This window comes from Drosophila serrata, unplaced genomic scaffold (genome assembly GCF_035046125.1).
Source record: "Drosophila serrata isolate PLE 108 unplaced genomic scaffold, ASM3504612v1 contig_272, whole genome shotgun sequence".
Taxonomy (NCBI): domain Eukaryota; kingdom Metazoa; phylum Arthropoda; class Insecta; order Diptera; family Drosophilidae; genus Drosophila; species Drosophila serrata.
The window spans coordinates 7848612-7869258 of record NW_028257170.1 but is presented as its reverse complement, the minus strand read 5'-3'; the positions used below and the strand labels follow the sequence as shown (position 1 = coordinate 7869258).

Genomic DNA, 20647 nt, shown 5'->3' with positions numbered 1-20647 from the left:
AAATTAACAGATGACAGGTAAAAATTAAAATTCAACTGCGAACAATTTACTGAAGCCCAAAATAAAAAGAAATCGAAGGGATTTGCTGTTAGTTTCTCACTCTTATTAAAGATTTAATATCCCATAGTCAACGATTAATTATAAAGTCTTTCTTAATTATTCTCAGTCTTTATTAGATTTTTTGTTTTGGTTTTTAATTATTTATTAATTCTAAAACAAACACACACACGCGACTAAGTCGATACGGCAATACAACAACAGAAGTAGATAATCACGATTACGCCGCCAGTCGAATTAGGCTGTCAATCTCCGCCTGTAGCTCCTTGACCTACAACAAAGCCCAAGTCATTTTTAAGAAATCATGAAATCATTAAAAGAAATAAAAGAAAACGTTATCCGACTAACCTTATTTTCAAAATGCAATTTGGTGTCCTTGTTGGCCATCAGCTGGAAGGCTTCATTGTCCAGACGCAAGCGATACTTTTGCAGCTCGGTGACCAGCCTTCGAAGCTTCTTCACATTCGCCTGATGCATCTCGTCGCGCTTTTCGGAAGTAAGACCCACTTCTTCGCTGATCGTTATGCCAAAGGAACAAAGAGCACCCGCAGTCGAGAAAAAGTTCTGCTTCTCTGGGATGTTCGCGTTCTCGTCCATTAGCTCAAGATCCACGACCTCACAGCGCGTAAGCACCTTGATTTGTGGCAAGTGACGACGCAGGATGTCCTGGGACTTGGCGTTCTGGGCAAACAAAGTGAGATGCGGATGGTGGCGCTTGCTGATCTCGTTGCGACTCTTCACCTGCCGCACACTTTGGCAGATGTTGACCATCTCGTTGACTTCATCCTCCAGCTTCTGGTCTCGGAATTTAGACAGATTGAGCTCGACATTCATCGGCACATGCTGCAGCAACTCGCTGGCTACGAATGGGGTGAACGGGGACATGGCCTGCAGACCCCAGCTGAGGCAAGCGGTCAGAGTGCCCACATGGATGTAGGCGCTTTCCTCGCGGTTGCTTATTGCAGTCTTGGTGGTCTCCTACAAGTGAAGGGCATTTGTATTTGAGAAAAAAATTATTGACTTAAGCAAACACACACTCACCAAGTAAGTATCACAGAGATTTTGATAGAAAAATGTCTTCAAAGCGGCTGTGGCCACATGGAAATTGTTGGTAATGAAGCTTTCGCAGACAATAGACAAGGTTTCTGCCAGTCGGCCAAGGATCCAGCGATCCCACAAGCCCAGATTAACGCCATTGAGCGACTCAAAATCCTGCAAAGCAACGCCCAGTCCCTTGGCGGAGCCCATGGTGAACCGCATTGCCTGCCAGATCTTATTCAGGAATAGCTTGTTGGTGTGACAGGTGTTCACATCGAAGCTGATAAAGTGACTCTTAATATTGTGACTCATAAGAGTGAAGCGCAGGGCATCTGTGCCGCATTCCTGAATGCCCTTGGGGAACATCTTGGTCAGGCCAGCCTTGGAGGTTCTGAGCTCTTCGGGCTTGATGATTCCCGCCTCGCAGGACTGCTCCAGACCTGCCTTTAAGCTCTGCAGGAATAACATGATAATAAAGTTTTACAAAAAAATATAAAGTAGGATCGTACCTCCAAGCTGGCGCCCTGGACCACCTGCTGTGGGGCCACAATATTACCCAGACTCTTAGACATCTTCCTGCCCTGAGCATCGCATACTATGCCATTAAGCAGGATCCTCTGGAAGGGCGCCTCGCCCGTCAGCTTCAGGCCCATCATCATCATCCGAGCCACCCAGAAGAAGAGGATGTCGTGACCAGTTTGCATCAAGTCCAGGGGATACCGCTCTTTGTAACTCTCATCCGGCCAGCCGGCCACGGAGAACGGCAGCAACGAGGAAGAAAACCATGTATCCAGTACGTCGGGATCACGTTTCAGTGTAAATTCATCGCTGCCCACCAATTGCTTGGCCTTCCGGCGGGCGGCCTCCTCGCTGAGAGCGGCCACCCAGTGACTGGTGCCCTTGGCAGAGTCCGTCACCTGGTAGGCGGGCACTTGGTGGCCCCACCACAGCTGCCTGGATATGCACCAGTCGCGACTATCCTGCAGCCAGCGTTCCCATTCCGTTTCAAAGCTCGGCGGCTGGATCTGAAGCCGGCCGCTGTGGAGCTCGGAGAGGGCATTTTTGGCCAGATCCTTGCACTTGAGGAACCACTGCGGCTGTATCATGTACTCGATGATGTCCTTGGAGCGCGAGCACATGGGCAATTGCATGCTATGGGCGCGCACCTCCCGCAATAGATCCATCTCCTCCAACTTATTGACGATCAATTCGCGCGCCTCGAACCGTGACTTACCCTCGAACTCCGGATGTGTATCCATCACGTGACCAGTTTCGGTGAAAACCTGACTCGGGGCCAGCTTGTGACGAGTACCCACTTCAAAGTCGAACTTGTCGTGGGCGGGCGTGATCTTCACGGCTCCGGTGCCGAACTCCTGGTCCACGGCGATGTCAAAGATCAGTGGTATGGTGTCGTTGCGAAAGGGATGCTGCAGCCTAACCTCCTCTCTGTTCCGGTATTTGCTGTAGCGCGGATCCAGCGGATGCACGGCGACGGCTACGTCGCCTAAAATGGTCTCCGGTCTAGTTGTTGAAACCAAGATCTCCTCAACACTGCCATCCGGCAATGTTTCGCCATCGACGATGCGATAGGCGAAGTCGTAGATCCGGCCGAAGAGCACATTCCGCTCGTGGCCCGGAACAGCGATCTCCATCGGTGCCTTGATGTCCACCAGATCAACCTCGATGTCGGAGATCGCAGAGCGCAGGGACGGTGACCAGTTGACAAGGGAATTGCGGCGAACAATGAGGCCCTCGTCGAACAGTCGCTCGAAGGCCACGTTTACGGCATGCGCCTGCTTTTCATCCATGGTAAAGTACTCGCGCTCCCAGTTGAGTCTGCAGCCAAGTTTTTGCAGATCCTGCACGATTGCGGCCCCCTTATCCGCTTTCCAGCGCCACACCTCGTCAAGGAAGGCCTGTCGACCGAGCTCCTGACGTGTTTTTCCTTGTGCAGCGGCAATAGTACGCTCCACCACCACTTGAGTGGCAATACCTGCATGATCTGTGCCCGGCACCCAGTCCACCTCGTATCCCATCTGACGACGCTCGCGGGCAATTACATCCTGCACGGTGGCCATTAGAGCGTGCCCCAAATGCAGATTGCCGGTGACATTTGGCGGCGGAAGCAGCATACGGTAGGGTCCACGCTTGCAGCCGCTCTTCGGTTTGGGCAGGTTAATCTGGCGTTTTTCTCGCTCCCAATAGGCTTCCTCCACCGGTTTGGGCTGGTATCCAGGGGCCAGGGGCAGTTCCTTAGATGCATCTGACGGTGAACAAGCAAGAATGTCTCAGACGGCGCTGGATTTTTGAATGAAAACGGCTGAAACTCACCTTTAGCTGTGCTGAAGTACAGGCAGGACACCTTTGGCGGGCAGAGGTATTGGTGTTTAAGAAGTTTTCGGCTGAAATTTCGAATTATTTGCATTTTTATTATCTAAAATTGTTATTTGTTATGTCAAAATAACAGCTGGACCCGACTACTTACGATAGCACCGATACATTGAATGGTTTCGATAGCGATATCGATAGACGGGGCGCCAATTTTAATTCAAGCTTCGATGGAGCTTTGAAAGTAAATCTTGTCTGTTGTATCAACAGAGTTTTCGTCAGAAAAAGGTTTTAAAAAGGGTATAAACAATTTTGTGTTTATAACATCCAATAATTAGAAAGTTTTTCAAGAAATAGTACATTTATTTTAATTTTGAAGTATGAATACGTATAATGTGATAATTATAATAACGATAAATTTTAAATCAAATTTTCCATTGATACAAAAAAATTTTAGAATGCATCGCACTTTATCGATTCGTCTTGCATGATTCGTAGTATTTAATCAATCGATCTGCCTCTCGGAAGCCCGCCTCCGTGGCGCCGTGAACTGTGGAGAAGTGGCTCTGGCTGGTAGCTTCACCGGCAAAAAGTAGTCTGGGATAGCCGTCTCCTCCCATAACCGGGGACGCCAGATCCGAGGGTCCAGTGTCCAGTTCGTCAGCTCGCGTGGTGCGATAGCTGTAGCTGCCGCGAAAGTTCGGATTCGCGAACCATTTGCTACGGAAGAAGTTCTGGGGCGGCGGAACATCGAAGCTCAGGAACGTGCAGAAGAGCCACTGCAAGCCCTCGAGCACCCTTTTATCTGAGAGTAACTCAACGCGGCGACCATGCTGACCGCCAATCCAGACCAACAGCAAGCGCGGTTGATGCTTGATCTTGTGGATGCCGGATATGCCCTCCAGCCAAGCAAAGTCCGAGCAGCGAAGCTGCTTTAGATCCTCCTCCCGCCACAAGCAAAAGAAACCGACAAAATCATCCGGAAATGGCTGCTTCTCATACTCCAGGAACATCTTGTCCACGGTTCCCAGCTGAAGACTTCGGATGGCATTCACCTTCTCGGCCGGCAAGGGCGGGCTAAACATCCGTTCATGCTGCTCCTGCAGGACACCCAAAGACACAGTGCAGATGACATGATCCACGTCAAAAGCGTCTCCATCCTCGCAAACCACTCTCACTTTGTCGGGATCGATAAATTCAATCTTGACAACCTTCTTCCCAAGCAGGACACAGCCCTCAAGTGCCCCCAGCTCCTCGGGCTCATCCTCGCAGACTTTCATCAGAAGCCGTAGGAATCTCGCATAGCCCTTGTCGCGCCAGTTAAGTAATTGATCCCCACTGCACTTCTCGTACTCCAAATGTAAGCGACCGGACACCTCGAACAGGTTATCCGAAGCCAAAATGGAGCTCTCATGTCTCGAAAAGCATTCTAACGCTTCGGTGGCTAATGCACGATCTACTTGAGGCAACTGCGACTCGATCTCCTGCCAGTAATGTTCAGCCAGGTGGCTGCCCACAGATTCCGCTTCTGCATTGCTACCTTTTGGCACACTCATATCTGCGATTCCATACAGCTGTTGGCCAAGTTCGAGGGGAATCACTTCCTTGTTGGACCGCACCATTCGCACACCGCTGAAAAAGTCCCCTGTAAAGTCCAGAAGATCGAGATCCTTTACCATCTCGTAGACGCAGTTTCGCTGCTCTCCGTGACACCACTGGGCACCCATGTCGATGACATTATCCCCAAAAGGAATGGTGTTTATCCGCCCTCCGATTCGTTTCTCCGCCTCAAGGATCTGCACGTTGCCGAATTTGCTTTGGAGGAGCCGGGTGGCTGCTGCTATACCGGAGACACCAGCTCCAATCAGCAGTATCCTGGAGGAGGCCCGACACTTTTTCATCCCGATCGGTTGGTTGGCTTCCAGTGTCGTCTGTTAAACAAAACAATCAACGAGCTACTGATCGGGATTTCGAGATGTGGCTTAACATGTAGCATTGTTGGCAAGTGCATTTCCACGGCTTCAGTGGCGGTTTCAAGTCACCACGACCTGTTGCACGCACCACAAAAATGTAACTATGATAAATCTGGGTCATTTAAGAGCTTAGATGTGCCTTATATTTAATAGAAACAAAAAATCTATAGCACTTGCGACGAATACGTATCTACATATGTATATTCTTTACAACAAGAACTTGGAGTTATCTCTTTAAGTGTACTGTAGATGGATTTAGCAGACATGGTTGACAAATATTTACAAAAAATTAAACCGATTTAACTAATTTTAATATAAGAACAATAACATTAATAACAAATATTTATTTAATTTAATGACTTTAATTTTGTTATTCAAACTAACGTAATCCGTTTGAAAATAACGGTTCCTCCTGGGTAACATTATGCAGAGTCTGGCTTTTCGCGATAAGTCGCGACGGTCACACCAACGCAAAAGCTCTTCAAAAACAGTCGGACGGGACGGAAACAGAAAAGAAAGAAATGCAATCTGGGCAGTAAGCGGGGGCGTGAAGCGTATTTATCAATTGCCCGGAAAGAATTTACGTGATTTCCACCGATCAGTGGTGCCGGAAAATCCGCCCAAACATCAGCTTACGCTCGTGCATCAACCAGTAGCGGCTGGTTCAAAAACGTGAGAGGAAGGCGGGAGAACACCGGGAGAGAAGCAGGAGGGCAGGAAGCGGCGACAACAGAAGCAATCAAGTGGCAAAAACAGGAGCAGGAGCCGGGGTTTGGCTGGTGGCCAGGCAAAGCACGATGCTAAAAGTTAATTAGTGTGAGCGAAATCAAATTGGACACCCCGCAGCGGCTGCCAGGGTTGTGGTTGTTGTCGTTGTTCCGACTCCGGGCTGGGGGTTCGCCATGGAATTCGCCGACCTCATAAAGACCCCCAAGCTGGATGGCGTCTTGCTGCACGATCCTGGGCAAGCGGGGACAGGTACGGGTGCGGGTGCACCAACGGTTGGAACGTTATGCATCACCGGACATCATCTGCTGCTGAGCGCACGTCAGGAGAACAGCCAGGAACTGTGGGTGAGTGCTAGGGAGATGGCAATACCAATGTGCTTCGGCCCCAATGGAGCGTAAAGTTGTCAGCGACTAATTGAATTTCCTTGCCCTGCCATCCTTTCCCTTCTAGCTGCTCCACAAGAACATCGACTGTGTGGAGAAGAAGCCCAGCCTGACACAGAACATTGTGGTTGGCGGCATCATCACGCTGAAATGCAAGGATTTGCGCATCATTTCGCTTGAGATCAAGAGTGCCAAGGAGTTCTTCAATGTGGCCACTTCGCTGGAGGCTCTCAGTGCGATACAAAACACCGAACTGCTGTATCCGTTCTTCTATAGGCCCATGTACTCCATCCTTGAAGACGGTTACACGATGTTTAGGTGAGGCGTAGGCAGGGCCAGCAAATGGGACACAATTCAATTATCTTCCTTCTCCTCCTTCTTCACTCACTCACAGGCCCGAGCTGGAGTTCGCCAAGCTCATCAGCGGTGTGGGCATGGGCGGTGTTTCTTCGCCGAATGTGGCCAACATAACAATTTGCATGCCGTCAACATCGTCACCATCTATGACGCTGGGCAGTGCTAGTGGTGGCGGCATTACCCATCCCCTGCAGAACGGCTATGCGATGGACGCCCTCCAAGGTGGACTGGGTGGTGGCGGCAGCGGGGCCAACGCCTGCGAGTGGCGAATCAGTAACGTCAACAGAGACTTCAGCGTCTGTGCCACATATGGCGCCACGCTAATTGTACCTAAAGCAATTACGGACGAGCAGATAGTGCTCTCCGCCTCATTCCGGGACGGCGGACGATTCCCCGTGCTCAGCTACAGGCATGAGAATGGAGTAAGTTAATGCAGCCACGCCCGCATATTTGATTAGATTAATGCAATGAATGATTCACCATTTTTGAACAGGCCACTCTGATGCGCAGCTCCCAGCCGCTGTCGATTCAAGGAATCAAGCGCTGCCGAGCTGACGAGGCTATCCTAAATCTGGTCCTGGGGCGCAGCCGAAAGGGCTTCATCGTGGACACCTGGGGCAAGGGCAAGTCTAACACGGAGACGGACCTCCACTATTCGCAATGGAAAAAGGTAAATCGCTCAATCGGCAACGTCAGCTCGCCGGCTTCCATTTTGGACAGCTTTGCTCGGCTAATAGAGGCCTGCAATGATCTGAGCTGCAGCACGGATAAGTGGCTGTCGCGTTTGGAGGGCAGTGGCTGGTTAAGTCTGGTGCTTAATTCACTCAACGCCTCGTGTGTGGTGGCCCAGTGTCTGGATCAAGAAGGCAGTCCTGTGCTGGTGCACGGTGCCAAAGGCTTGGACTCGACGCTGATTGTCACCTCGCTGGTGCAGATCATCCTCAATCCCGACTGCCGTACTGTAAGGGGGTGAGTTTGCCCTAACTACATCCTCTGCAGAAGAGTTTGCTATATTTCTATATTACCTTTTCAGCCTTCAGGCGCTGATAGAGCGGGAATGGATCCAGGCGGGACATCCGTTCGCCTCCCGTCATCGCTACTCCTGCTATACTCCGAATCAAACGCGCCAGAAAACCTCTGGTGCCACCTTTGTGCTCTTTTTGGACTGCCTCTACCAGCTGTACACCCAGTTTCCCTGCAGTTTCGAATTCAGTACGCAACTGCTGATCCTGCTCTTTGAGCACAGCCACTTTTCGCAGTACGGAACGTTTCTGTGCGACTCGGAACGGGAGCGACGGGAGCTTAATGTTCACACGCGAACGACGAGCTTGTGGTCATACCTGAACCGACCGGACGTCCTCCAAACCTTACTGAATCCCCTCTACGAGCCCAATGCCAGTGTGATATGGCCATCAGTGGCGCCCATTAGCTTGGAGCTATGGAGCGGTGAGTTATGATTGTATTCTTGCTGTGATTAATGATTACTAACCAAAGCCTTGAATCACTCCCAGATCTCTATTTGCGTTGGGTGATAGATCAGCGAAGCTGCGCTACAGTCATGTCGCAAATTCAGGAACTGGTGACACGCGAAAAGGAACTCAGAACTCATGTGAGTAAAATAGATCGTATAAAACGAATGTCTCTAGAATCTTACCCGTTTCAGGCCATCAAACTGCGTAAACAAGCCCTGGAGCTTGGCCAGGAAGTGTCGGAAATGATGAGTGGCAGTGCAGACGATGCATAGGAAAGAATGCCTACCTCAACAGCAGTTCTCTATCTCTTTTATCTCTCTCCTGCATAATATACAATTATTTTTGATACGTTCTGTTGCAAGATTTCGATAATTATTTAAGCAAATAGATAGCAACACTAATGTTAAGTCACCAAAAGTTCCATTTACAAGAAAGTTTAACTCAACATATGCTGAAGAATTGATCGAGGCAAAAACCTTATAATAACAGTAATGCCAAACGATATTTTGCACTCGAATTTTCGTCATGGCTCCAAACTCTCTTGAAATTTTGTTCTAAAGAAAAATAACAAGAATTATTGAAACAGAATTATAAGATAAACTCAACACAGGATCTGATTTTGGATTCACATCGAGCATAACTGACTCAATTTTAGACATATGTATGTCCATTTTTACCGAAAACTATATAGTTCTACAGGATAACGATGAAGTGAAACGAAAAGAAACTCTTGTACTACTTGTAAATTGCTCTCTAATCTCAGATTTATTAAACTGAAACTGCAACTGCAACATGGCATAAACTATCAAATATTTTGGGTCAATTTTTGACGCATTTACATTTATGGAATTTTTAGCGCATAAGTCTTCAAGAATTATCTATAAATAGTACTTACCCATGTCAGTTAAGCCTCTCAGATTGATCAAATTTAATATTGTATAAATTCAAAAGATTTGCCTTTTTGTATGTACATTTTTGATTAAATCGCATAAATCGGAAGCTTCAAAAGCGTTTTACATTAACAATTATGCTGTGCATGCGTTAAAACACATTAAATATCCATAAACATATACATATATTGTACATTAAACACACCTCTATACATGTTTTGTAGCTGTTATCCCACTATATTGTATGTGTGTTTATTTCGGATTGTGATCGTATGTTTGAAATGACAGAAATTTGTATGTAATTTATATTCAGATATTTACATATTTCTATTGTGCGTATTTTGTGTAATTATCGCTTAAGTGCAATAAATACGTGTTAATTTGCAGACTTGTGATTTTTAATGTCATGAGGGGCTCTACTAAGTATGCAAGCCGAGAGGAAAAGTCTGATAACATTTGTATATGATAATTGAAGGATATTTGGCATAGACCAAAAGAATATTGGCTTTATCGGTTACATCGATACAGGATGCATATGTTAAGCCACCATAAATTGCTTAAAGTAGACACTTCTGGTTTGTATAAAGAAAATTTGTTTATTTTTCGCTAGACTCATATTTATGACAACACCTATGTTTCCTGCTGTTTTTGGGCTCACTATTTATTTTCGCTGTATATAAACGTATATAAAACTCACTTTAATTCGATTACAAATAATCCCCAAATTATCGAAAACAATAACAAAAAAGTTAGTTGAAAGCAAATATTTGTGTTTGTTGAATTAAAAGAATGAACTGAAGGTCAGAGAGAACAATGGGAAAAAGCTGTTGAATCCTGTAGCTGCTGTCTTAGTTCGATGCCTCGTCCTCTAGGAAGAAGAACTGGCCGGATCGCTTCTGTTCCGTATCCTTGACCGAGTTGTTCTTGTTAATTCGGGGCCTGAAGTTGTTGGGATCGCGTCGGAAAGTGATGCCAAGCAGTTCGAGGAATCGGTTCATGCCATTCAGCAACGACTGAGGCGAGTAGGCCGTCGTTTTTACAGAGGGCTGACCTTCAATAACAATGACACGGTCGGCGAGGTAGGTGGCCATGATGAAATCGTGCTCCACAACAAATCCTGTCTTCTTGGCGTGCAGAATATACCTAAACGCGGACGGAATTCCCATTGAGTTTGGCTTTAATTCAAAAACAATCATTTGTGGACTTACCGCTTGATAACCTTGGCAGCCACCAGACGCTGCTCAGAGTCCAAGTAAGCCGAGGGTTCGTCGATGAGGTAGACATCCGCAGGTTTGCCCAAACACAGAACTAACGCCACACGCTGCAACTCACCACCGGAGAGGTTTTGCACCTCCTGGTCCATGATTTCCTCAATCTTCATGGGCTTCATAACATCGGCAATGAATTGCGGATGCACGTACGCGTCTCGGATCTTATCGTGCAACAGGTGACGCACATGGTTCTGGAATTTCGGAGAAATCTTCTGCGGCTTGTACGAGATGTTAAGCATGGGCAGATCCACCTTGCCGTCGGGCTGCAGGTTGCCAGCCAACATCCGGATGAACGTCGTCTTGCCAGTACCGTTCTCGCCCAGCAACACCAGGATCTCAGAGTCACTGAAATGACCCTGCTCCACCGTCAGCTCGAACTTGCCCAGGGTCTTGACCATTGATGGATACACATAGTGATTCATGCGCTTGATCTCCTCCTCTGTGGCTGACTCGGAGACCTTAAACGTAAGTGACTCAGTGCGGAAGCGCATGTTCTCGGTGGGCACGAAGCCGTCAAGGAAAATGTTGATGCCTTCGCGGACGGAGAAGGGCATAGTGACAACGCCGTAGCAGCCGGGCACTCCGTACAAGCAGCAAATAAAGTCGGACAAGTAATCCAGCACGGACAAATCATGCTCCACAACGATGATGAACCTTAAAGAATTAAATTGAGCATTAAACAGACGAAATTATGGGCAGGATTACACTTACTTTGTGGGATGCAGGAGTGAGCGAATAGTCAAGGCAGCGTTGAGACGCTGCTTCACATCCAGATACGAAGACGGCTCGTCGAACATAAAGATATCCGCATTCTGAATGCACACCATGGCGATGGCGAAGCGCTGAAGCTCTCCACCAGACAGCTGGGAGATCTCTCGATCCCGAATGTGCGAGAGGTCCAGCATATCGCAGATCTTTGTCTGCAAGTCACGCTCGTCTTTCTTGTCCAGCAACTCACCGACAGCGCCGCGGACCGCCTTGGGGATCTGATCTACATACTGCGGTTTGACCAGTGCCTTCAGGTTGTCCTCCAGGATCTTGGTGAAGTAGTTCTGCAGCTCAGAGCCGCGGAAGTAGCTAAGAATCTCCGTCCAGTCGGGCGGGTTGGCATATTTCCCCAGATTGGGCTTCTGCTTGCCTGCCAGAATCTTCAAGGCTGTAGACTTGCCAATACCGTTCTGTCCCACCAAGCCAAGCACCTCTCCGGGTCGCGGAATGGGCAACCGATGCAGCTTAAAGGAGTTCTTGCTGTAACGATGCGTTGTGTGCTTATCCAGGTTGCTGGGCAAGTTGATGATTGTGATGGCTTCGAAGGGACATTTCTGGAGGGAAAATAAGGAAAAGAACAATTAGATTACACCAGAGGCAGCAAAGTAACTAATGACCCACCTTGACACAGATGCCGCAGCCGATGCACAGCTCTTCGGACAGCGAAGCAATCTTGGAGGTGGGCGTCACCTCGATGCAGAGCTTACCCATGCGCACCACTGGGCAGGTCTTCTTGCACTCCTGCCGACACCGCTTGGGTTTGCACTTGTCATCGCTGACGATGGCAATACGCGTCTGCTTGTCCGTCTCCTCGTTCTCTTTCCTGCGCGACATGCTGTATGAAAGAGAAATTAACAAGCGGAAAAGGAACAATTAGCCAGCTGTTTGGCTGCGATGTGTAGTCGTCCCCAATCACTGATCTGTATGACAATCAGTCCACTGTCAACGTTGCAAAATCCACAGCCCCGGCCGTCAAAACAAATCTGGTGCATCGCTCCAGGGGAGGCGGGGGAGCTGGTGCGGGGGCTGCGTTCGCCTGCTAGTGAAAGTATAACCTCAAAGCGTGGCCAAAACAATGGCTTTCCACGCTCAATTTTCTTCGTCTGACAGGCAGTAGGCGTTGGCTCGAGTGTCCTCGTTGACAGTATCTTTGTATCTTTGTATTTTACCTGCGAACTAGGCCGAAATTGTTGTAAAACAGACAGAACGCACGCTCTTGCGTGTCAGCCAACAAGTTTCAAAAGGGGGGAGTTTTGAAGAGTTACTCAACACTACTCTAGATGGAGATGTGTAAACTGAGTTATCGATAGCTATAATTAATAAGTTTTCTTTATTTATTTTAATCTAAAAATGGTGTCAACAAGGATATTACATTTAGGAAATTAATTTTTATAATTTAGAAAGTCCTTAAATACAGTTTTCATTTAAAATAAAAAAGTTCTTGCCGATATATATTGCCAAAGTCAGTGCTGATAATATCGGTATCGTTATGTTTTTGACAATCCAAACTGGGAGCACATCCCTAATTTTTACACGTCGTTGATTTTTTGTTGGACTGCACAGGCTTAAATATGGTCGTACAAGATGATACAATAAATACTGGGGAACCGGAGAAGGCGGAAACTGTGCCGGTGGTGCCAGAGCAGACCAAGATCTTTACGGTCGAGAGTGAGTTCGACTTGGGCTCCAACTAAACCCACTAGTCCAATGGGACGCTCCCTTTAACCTAAAAGTATGTATGCTAATTTATGTGAACTTTCACTCTCGCTGCAGTCCTGCACATGATCAAGGATGCCCAGCAGCAGCATGGCCTGCGTCACGGCGACTTCCAGCGCTACCGTGGCTACTGCACCCGCCGCATCCGTCGTCTGAGGAAGGCGCTAAAGTACCCGCAGGGAGACAAGCGACACTTCAAGCGACGTGACGTGACTATTGCCCAGTTGACAGGCAAGAAGGCCGACGAGCGTTTCTTCCACATCCCACTGATCAGCGCCGAGCGGGCCTGGGCGTATGCCATGCAGCTGAAGCAGGAGTCCAACACGGAGCCGCGAAAGCGCTTCCATCTGATCAGCAAGCTGCGACGGGCCTGTTTCTACGCCCTTCAGCTCCAGGAGCTGTGCAATGTAAGTGACTAGTTTCGATTGGGGGAGTTTCTATAAAGCTTAATTGATTTGATTTAATTGATTTATCCCGCAGACGGAGGCCTTCGATGCCCGCACGAAGCTGGAGTGCGAGGCCTACGTAGCCTGGATGCATGGCAGCCTGCACTTTGAACTGCAATTGTGGAAAACTGCCGGCGAGCACCTGAAGCGCGCCCAGGTTGTGTACGAGAACCTGGCCAAGGCCCTGCCCGATGACGAGCAGGAGCTGTATCGTGCTAAGGTGAACGAGTTCACGCCCAATTTACGCTACTGCGCTTACAACATCAGCGGCGGAGCCAGCAGCGGCGGCAAGATCGACGAGATCCTAGAGCTTCGTGCCCAGGGAGTGCTCGAGAATCTGGATGTGCTGGTCAGCCAGACGAAGACGGAGAGCAGTGAGGGCCTGCAGACGATCGACTGGCGCGGTCGCAAGGTTACCGTGCGTCCGGAGAAGGTGCGTCTGTTCCTGCTCAGCGCCCAGGAACTGGACAAGTCGCTGGCAAAGGCCACCAAGCCGGATTCCAAGATCGAGTTGATCGAACGCATTTTGATGGACTGCAAGGACGCCATTCAAGCGGTGCGGGACGAGATTAAGCAGGATCCTAAGCTGCGTTCGCTGACCACAGGCCAAACTGTGTCCGGAGTGCAATATCTTTTGGCCTATTTGAGCTACATCCGGCACAGCCGCACGCTGCAGCGCAATCTGTGCCTCGTGGAGCAGGTAATTCTCTAAGAAACACTTTCGCCAACCATTGCTTATGTATTATCATTCCAGGCCAAGCTCAACTTTGATGACCCCAACCAGCAGTCTCAGCAAAACGTGAGCGACGGCAAGCGCGTGCGGTCCCAGGATCTGGCTCGTCTGTACGAGATCATACTGCAGAACGTAACGGAAATGCAGCAGATCAACGGCATGGAGGACGATGCTCAGTACCAGAGCGAGGTCGAGAATCTTGCCATTACATTCAAGGCTTTCCGCTGCTACTACATTGCCCTCACATTGATCGACATGAAAAAGTGGAAGGAGGCGGTGGCCCTATATGAGCGCGCCTCTAACTACGCCACCGAAGCACTCAAGGGCAAGGCCAGCGCGGAGTTCCAGCTGCAAGCGGAGCTCAAGACGGTCGTGTCCACCATCGAGGGCTGCAAGTTCTCCGCCCACGCCTACAGTGTGCTGGAGGATGACAACAGCGAGGAGGCCGGAACCACCACCAAGTCTCAGAAGACAACGAAACCGCTGTACGAACGCTTGTCGCTTTACAAGGAGGACCAGTCGTTGCACACCAAAGCACCCAACGTGTTCAAGCTCACCCCTGAAATGGAGCCCATACCCTGCAAGCCTCTCTTCTTCGACCTGGCAATGAACTACGTGGAGCTGCCTTCGTTGGAGGACAAGCTGGAGTCGCCTGGCAAGAAAGCCGGTGGTGTTACTGGCTTTGTCAAGGGATTCCTCGGTTGGGGCGGCGGTGGCGGCAACAAGTGAGACGACAACCCACCACGGACCACGACCATCACTTTTCTGGAATTCCATGCATCCATGTTACACTTATAAAGCCTTCAGATCCATGTCCATGGCGCGGTATGTCCGTTGTTCTTTATAAGTTCATTGTTTTTGGCTCGTAACCCCGCCAGATTTGTTTTTTCTACGAACCCTTTTGTAAGTTAAAAAAAAATGAACAATTATTCGGTAATAAAGGAACCTTCAACGAAGTGCTAAAGTTCCTCAATTGAGTTTATATAATCTATATTTATCGAGAGAGAGTTAAATCCTAATACTACATGACTATGAATACTCTTTAAAGGTTCACTAATCCATGTGGAGATAGCCCAGATCGTAGAATTCCATCACCAGCTCCCGGACGCGCAGATGGTACTCGGATGTGAGGGTCTGGGTGCATTTGATTTCCTCCTTACCGGTGAGATTGAGCTCGCTCATCACGTCCAAATTGGGCAGATTGTTTGGATCAAAGGTGACAGCCGGTAGGATCCACATGCCGATAGCCAGACCATAATGCACCTGACGCACATACTCTGCACTGAGGCGCTGCAGAGAGAACACTTCGCTAAGCTCCTGCAGCCGCTCGGCAGCCGGACTGCCCTCCAGTTGGTGCATTAGCTCCAGACCCAAGGCCTCGGAGTAAGCGGCCAACAGCGTGTCTGTGTGAACATCCCTGAGTTCCCTGCGCGTGCTGGTGTATATGAAGTGAAGTATATCGAACACGGGAGAGGTCCTACGCATCGCTTGCAGGTCAAAAAAGATCACTTCTTCCGGTTCCGAGCGGAACATGATGTTGTTCACCCACAAGTCCCCATGACAGACCACACTAAATGGTGTCCTTGCCGTGGCATTAATCTCGCGCTGCAGTTTTCCAAACAAATTGGGTCGCAGCTGGTTGAGCAAGCGGATAGGCGTGGTCAGGCTACCGTCGGAATTGGATCCATCCAAACTCTCCAGGGCCTGCTGCACCGAAGTATCCAATATGGTGGTATAGAACTCGGCCGCCTCCTCGCAGTAAACGATCTCCTGGAGGTGCTCGACCTCGGCAGAAAAGTGCAGGGACTCCAGTTCCTGGGCGGCGAGGGAGGCGGCGTGCAGTTGGGCCAATTTCTGCAAGGATACCATAAGGATAAAGGATATCAAATACGTTTAGATGGGTTACTAACCTTCATCACCAGGAGACAGTGTCGCAGCTCCAAGCCCACCAGTCGATCCTTCATTCGAAATCCCAAGGCCTTGAGGTCCTGCAGGACAATTATGGGCTCGCCTCTATCCGGATTCCGACGATCATTACACTCGGCGATGTGGCACACCGGGAACAGCTGCTGCCGGCTGTAGGCGGCGAGGAGGGGCGCCAGGTGTCGATAGGCGTTGATCTCGTTGCTGAAGGCCTCCTCGCAACGGTAAAGCTGCCGGCGCGAGAGGCTCGCAATCTGTCGCTTTACGATAACGGTAACTGGGGAGTGGAGAGGTGCGAGAGCCGAGGGTAGAAGGAAACGCAGAGCAAAACAAAAACAGTGAGAGCGTGAGCGACGAACAGCTGACGTTTGTTTACACCGCTGCCAAAGATTTATGAATGAAATGGCGTTGGCCTTGTTTGCGTGAGAGCGGAGAGGTCGTCTCTCTCTCGCGTTGCTCTCTGGGCCTGCCAAGTGTGCGTGTATGTGTATGCGTGCTGACCTTTAGCAAATCTATATTACGTATACGCCGCATTGCATTTAGAATGCGTGGCACAAGGTCAACCCACTCGATGCCGTTGCCGCTCAGCGGTGCAAACAAAGGGGAAAAATCTGAACTACAAATGCCTTCCTCAGGCTCCGCCTCAGTTTCTGTTCTGCGGTGGTTATTACCCTCTTTTGGAGAAACTTTAAATGAGCTAAAAATGCAATCACTGGTCTAAATACTGAGTATTCACCTACTTATACTGTTTTTCAATCATGTACCCAATATAATTAATATTCTTTACAGCCTTCCCTGAGGTATTTCTTACCTATTTCCCTCATTCCCTCCTCCGAACTCGTATCCTCCGTGATGGTCACCCGCTTTACCACGGACATGTAGTTGTCACCGCTGCTGCTGCCGGCACTGCACGCGATTTGGGCAATGCTAAAGGATACCAGCTTGCTCCGGCTGAACAGCTGGCGCAAGTGCTCGGCATTCTCCTCGTATTGATTGACAGCAACGCCACTATTCACGGTCATTGTCATTGCCAGGCCACCGCCATTGCTGCGCGAAGGTCCTGCAATCTGCATGGCCGCTGCCATTGTTTCCACTTCACTTAGCCGCCGTCCGCCTGGGAATGGCTGGGACTGAGCAATGTCTGGTGCTGCCAAATCGAGAGCTGACAGTGGCTTTCCGCCGCTGCAGCATTTTTTTTCTAGAACTGACACAATTGCGAATCGGGTCCAGGTCAATTTTTTCGTCCAATTATTATAAAATTTCCGCTGGCCCAAGAAAAATTGGTAACACCTCAGCACAGCACAGAAACCCACACAACAAGCCCGCCCCGTCGAACAGCAAAACGTCGACTGGCGCAAAACTGCACTACAGCGATTTCACAGAGAGCTGTGAGAAACTGCAGTGGGAATTGCTGAGAATTAAAAATGGAAAAACGCCGCGCTCTCGGCGCTCTCGGTTCTAAATTGGAAAATGCACTTTTTGAAAGCCGGTAGGAGGTGGTTCAGGGTCGCAGCTACAGCTACTGTCGCAGCGGCAGTACTTTCACTCGGCGCCGTACGGTGCGTATACTTAATGTTCCAAAGCGGATGTTGCTCATACGCCGCATCGGCCGAGAGTCGTTCGCATTGGGCCCACAAATTCGTTGCACTTGAAATCGCATCGGCTGCCCTTGGCAGGCGCTGCGTGTGGGTCGAGGCAATGTGCAATAAAAAACTAACAAATAAATACGTATTAAAAAGGGGGCTCAGTTTGTATAACAACATACAGTAATGCCATTAAATGAAGCTGTAGACTGTGGCTCTTTATTTATTTTATAAGAGAAAAGTAAAAGTAAAGTAATTGCTTTCTATATTATATTTATTTAACTTCTTTAGAAATGGGTTTTCCTACTGGGTTTAGGGAAACCCAGTGATATTTTCTTAAAAACATCTTAATGTGTCCGTTTAAATGTCAAATTCCATGTTTTCTAGTACAGGTTAAAATGAAAATCAGACTTGTCAAGAGCAATATATTTATTTCTGAGCAAAATTAACAACTGAAATAATATAATTTCAAAATTCTGAGTAAATTTATATATGTTTCAAATAATTCAACTAATGTTTTATTCATATTAAATGAGGCATTCATAATTTTTCTATATATTTTCCCTGGAAGCATCCAACTTACAGCCGTTGAGTTCCTTGGAATTTTTGGTCGCATAGCCCCAAACAAAGCCCAATAAAGTTCAAAGACCAAGCTCATTAACAGCAGCCGCAGCATCTAACCTACACACACAACCAAACACACACAATGCACGGGCCCGGCCAATTTGTTTATTTAATATGCATCCACAAAAGCCGCTAAATGGCCATTAATTAAATATCAGATCTGCCACGGCCAATAAATAAGAGACCACGACCACTCCCAACGAACCCCGCCAAACAATGTAAATACCAATCAGGTATGCTACGCACCTGAGAGATCGGGAAAGTTCAAGGCTGCCATCCAACCGGCGGGTGATGGTGATTATGCCAACTCCTCCACTGCGGGCAACTCCGGGCTAATGCTTCCGCCTTGGCTGATCGGTTGAATAACCCCAACTGGAACACCCCCAACACCCCGATACCCGTGGCAAATTAGGGTCAAACATGTGCAGCCATCGAGCTTGGCTTGAAAATTATACTCAACTTTGGCTCAGCATTAAATTCAGGGTCAATCTCGGTACTTTCGAAATATCGCACAGAGCCACGACTTGGAGTCGGACATGGATTCTAAGCAAACTTGTCAATCATTGTTGTAATCGCTGTACTACTTGTACAGTGCATACACTGAGAGAAACTAATTTTGTTTCAGTAAGAGGTATTAAATGCAAACTCCAAGAAAAGGAGAATTTAGTGAAGTTCAGCTTGAAGTAGGGATTTTTAAGATATATTTCCTAGACCTCCTACTGTTAAGAAATGGTGTACTTTTACTTCTGCACATATTACTTTATGTACTGTTTAATGTATCATAAATCCCTTAGGTTAATAATATTTAGGCATGATATCTTAATTTATTTTTGTACGTGACTATAAATATAAAGATATATCTCTTTTTTTTAAGTACATGGAACTCAAATATATACAAAATATGTATGTTCATATGTTTGTTACATCTGTGCGACTTTTGCCATGCGTAACACTGCCGGCAGGCAATCCAATCCGAATCCGACCTTTTTTGGGGGGCACTTTTATGGAGCATGAGAAACCGGAGGAGACAGACAGATATCATTGCTTTTAATTGCCCCGATCGCAAGCGCCTAGGCCTAGGTCAGTCGCAATTGCAGTCTCCACCATCTCGGGCTCCGAGTCCCGCCGTCTCTCTCAGCCTCAGCGCCATAATTAATTTAATAAAATGTAAAGCAGCAAGCTTGAAAAAAGTAACAAAACAAAAAAACTTGACTCATTCTCGTCGCTCAGAAGCGACGACGACTTTGAGCGCGTTTCGGATTCGATTCGGTTGACTCACAACTTTTGAGTTCAACTCGTTTTTGTGGCATTCAACGGCAAGCGAATAAAAGTTCGCTGCCTCGAAATTCAATGATCAGTTTACAGTCTCAACTTCACCCAGACCCAGGTGTTCCAGTTTCGGTTAAAGGTGCCTTCCTTCTTCCCTCAAAGAGGATTAGCCCCCGCTGAAAAGTATCCATAACAAAGTGAGTGCCGTGTGCCGTGAAATCCGAATCCCCCTTCAATCGGATCGGTTGTGTGGGATCGTAACCTTGACTTTGGTTTGAATCAAAATAACAAATTGGACTCGGAATATATGTAAATGCATTTAATGGCGCCATTATACACCCAGTGAATATATACACTTACAGTGGCTGTGATCTTGGAATTAATAAAGCGGAAAATGTGTGTGACCTTTATAAAGGATCGAAAAGCAACATATGACATTAAAAATGCTATTAAATTACAGCAAACAAATTATTAAAAGACCTATTTTTAAATAAATGATTAAAAAAAAACATTCCAACATTAAACCATTTTTTAAATATAATTTCATTATTTTAACACTAAAATGACAATATAAGTATCATAAAGTATAAAATTCAATCTTTTCAAAGACTCAAAAGTCAGATATTTATAAGAGATAGGGATTATGTTCAAGAACACATAGTCCTAGTTCCGTCCGTTTTGTGCAACTTCGAACCTTTTTTGACATTTAAATGTTTTTCCCAAAATCTACATTATTATTCCAAGCAAAAACTGCAATTAATATAAATATTTTGATTTAAATTATATAAAGTTCTTGCAAAATCCTAGAACAACCACTGTGGCTGTATCTCGAGCCTGAGCTTGATTGCTTTGTTCAAAACCAAATTGGAGCACTCTACGCTTGACAATTAAAGCTTGCCATTCAGTCTCAGTCGCCGCCAGTCCAATTCTTATCAATAAAAAAGCCAGTTCCAGTTGCAAAAAGTTCACGGATTAGCAACTGTAACTCATTGGCCGCAAATAGTCCGAGTCCGAGCCCGAGTGCGGGTCCAAGCCAAGATCTCCGCGCGCTGCCCACTCTCGACTCTCCATTGGCTATATGCGATAA

At 47.6% G+C, this 20647-nt stretch overlaps 6 protein-coding genes across 6 annotated transcripts; 2 read left to right on the top strand and 4 right to left on the bottom strand.

Moving 5' to 3' along the window:
- Positions 1-148: 148 nt before the first annotated feature.
- ValRS-m (Valyl-tRNA synthetase, mitochondrial) lies at positions 149-3602 on the bottom strand. The gene is made up of 5 exons (XM_020961012.2): positions 3427-3602; positions 1605-3358; positions 1099-1548; positions 406-1035; positions 149-328 (listed from the first exon to the last, which is right to left on the bottom strand). Exons 1-5 carry the CDS (start codon positions 3518-3520, stop codon positions 278-280), a joined length of 2979 nt encoding a protein of 992 aa, XP_020816671.2. The 5' UTR covers positions 3521-3602; the 3' UTR covers positions 149-277.
- Positions 3603-3765: 163 nt separating this feature from the next.
- On the bottom strand, positions 3766-5423 carry LOC110190577 (spermine oxidase). Its single transcript, XM_020961165.2, has one exon. It carries the CDS (start codon positions 5322-5324, stop codon positions 3894-3896), a length of 1431 nt encoding a protein of 476 aa, XP_020816824.2. The 5' UTR covers positions 5325-5423; the 3' UTR covers positions 3766-3893.
- A 376-nt stretch (positions 5424-5799) lies between these two features.
- LOC110190697 (myotubularin-related protein 9) lies at positions 5800-9613 on the top strand. The gene is made up of 7 exons (XM_020961309.2): positions 5800-6469; positions 6576-6826; positions 6903-7287; positions 7359-7834; positions 7899-8311; positions 8377-8474; positions 8529-9613. The coding sequence occupies exons 1-7, from the start codon at positions 6299-6301 to the stop codon at positions 8607-8609; spliced, it is 1875 nt and encodes a 624-aa protein (XP_020816968.2). The 5' UTR covers positions 5800-6298; the 3' UTR covers positions 8610-9613.
- Positions 9614-9803: 190 nt separating this feature from the next.
- On the bottom strand, positions 9804-12566 carry pix (ATP-binding cassette sub-family E member 1 pix). Its single transcript, XM_020961307.2, has 5 exons — positions 12436-12566; positions 11888-12101; positions 11210-11820; positions 10436-11152; positions 9804-10370 (listed from the first exon to the last, which is right to left on the bottom strand). Exons 2-5 carry the CDS (start codon positions 12098-12100, stop codon positions 10076-10078), a joined length of 1836 nt encoding a protein of 611 aa, XP_020816966.1. The 5' UTR covers position 12101; positions 12436-12566; the 3' UTR covers positions 9804-10075.
- Positions 12567-12658: 92 nt separating this feature from the next.
- Srp68 (signal recognition particle 68) lies at positions 12659-15134 on the top strand. Its single transcript, XM_020961248.2, has 4 exons — positions 12659-12934; positions 13040-13389; positions 13463-14128; positions 14183-15134. The coding sequence occupies exons 1-4, from the start codon at positions 12838-12840 to the stop codon at positions 14888-14890; spliced, it is 1821 nt and encodes a 606-aa protein (XP_020816907.1). The 5' UTR covers positions 12659-12837; the 3' UTR covers positions 14891-15134.
- Positions 15088-17435, bottom strand: LOC110190651 (uncharacterized). The gene is made up of 3 exons (XM_020961251.2): positions 16896-17435; positions 16072-16361; positions 15088-16015 (listed from the first exon to the last, which is right to left on the bottom strand). Exons 1-3 carry the CDS (start codon positions 17167-17169, stop codon positions 15215-15217), a joined length of 1365 nt encoding a protein of 454 aa, XP_020816910.2. The 5' UTR covers positions 17170-17435; the 3' UTR covers positions 15088-15214.
- Between the last annotated feature and the right edge of the window lie 3212 nt (positions 17436-20647).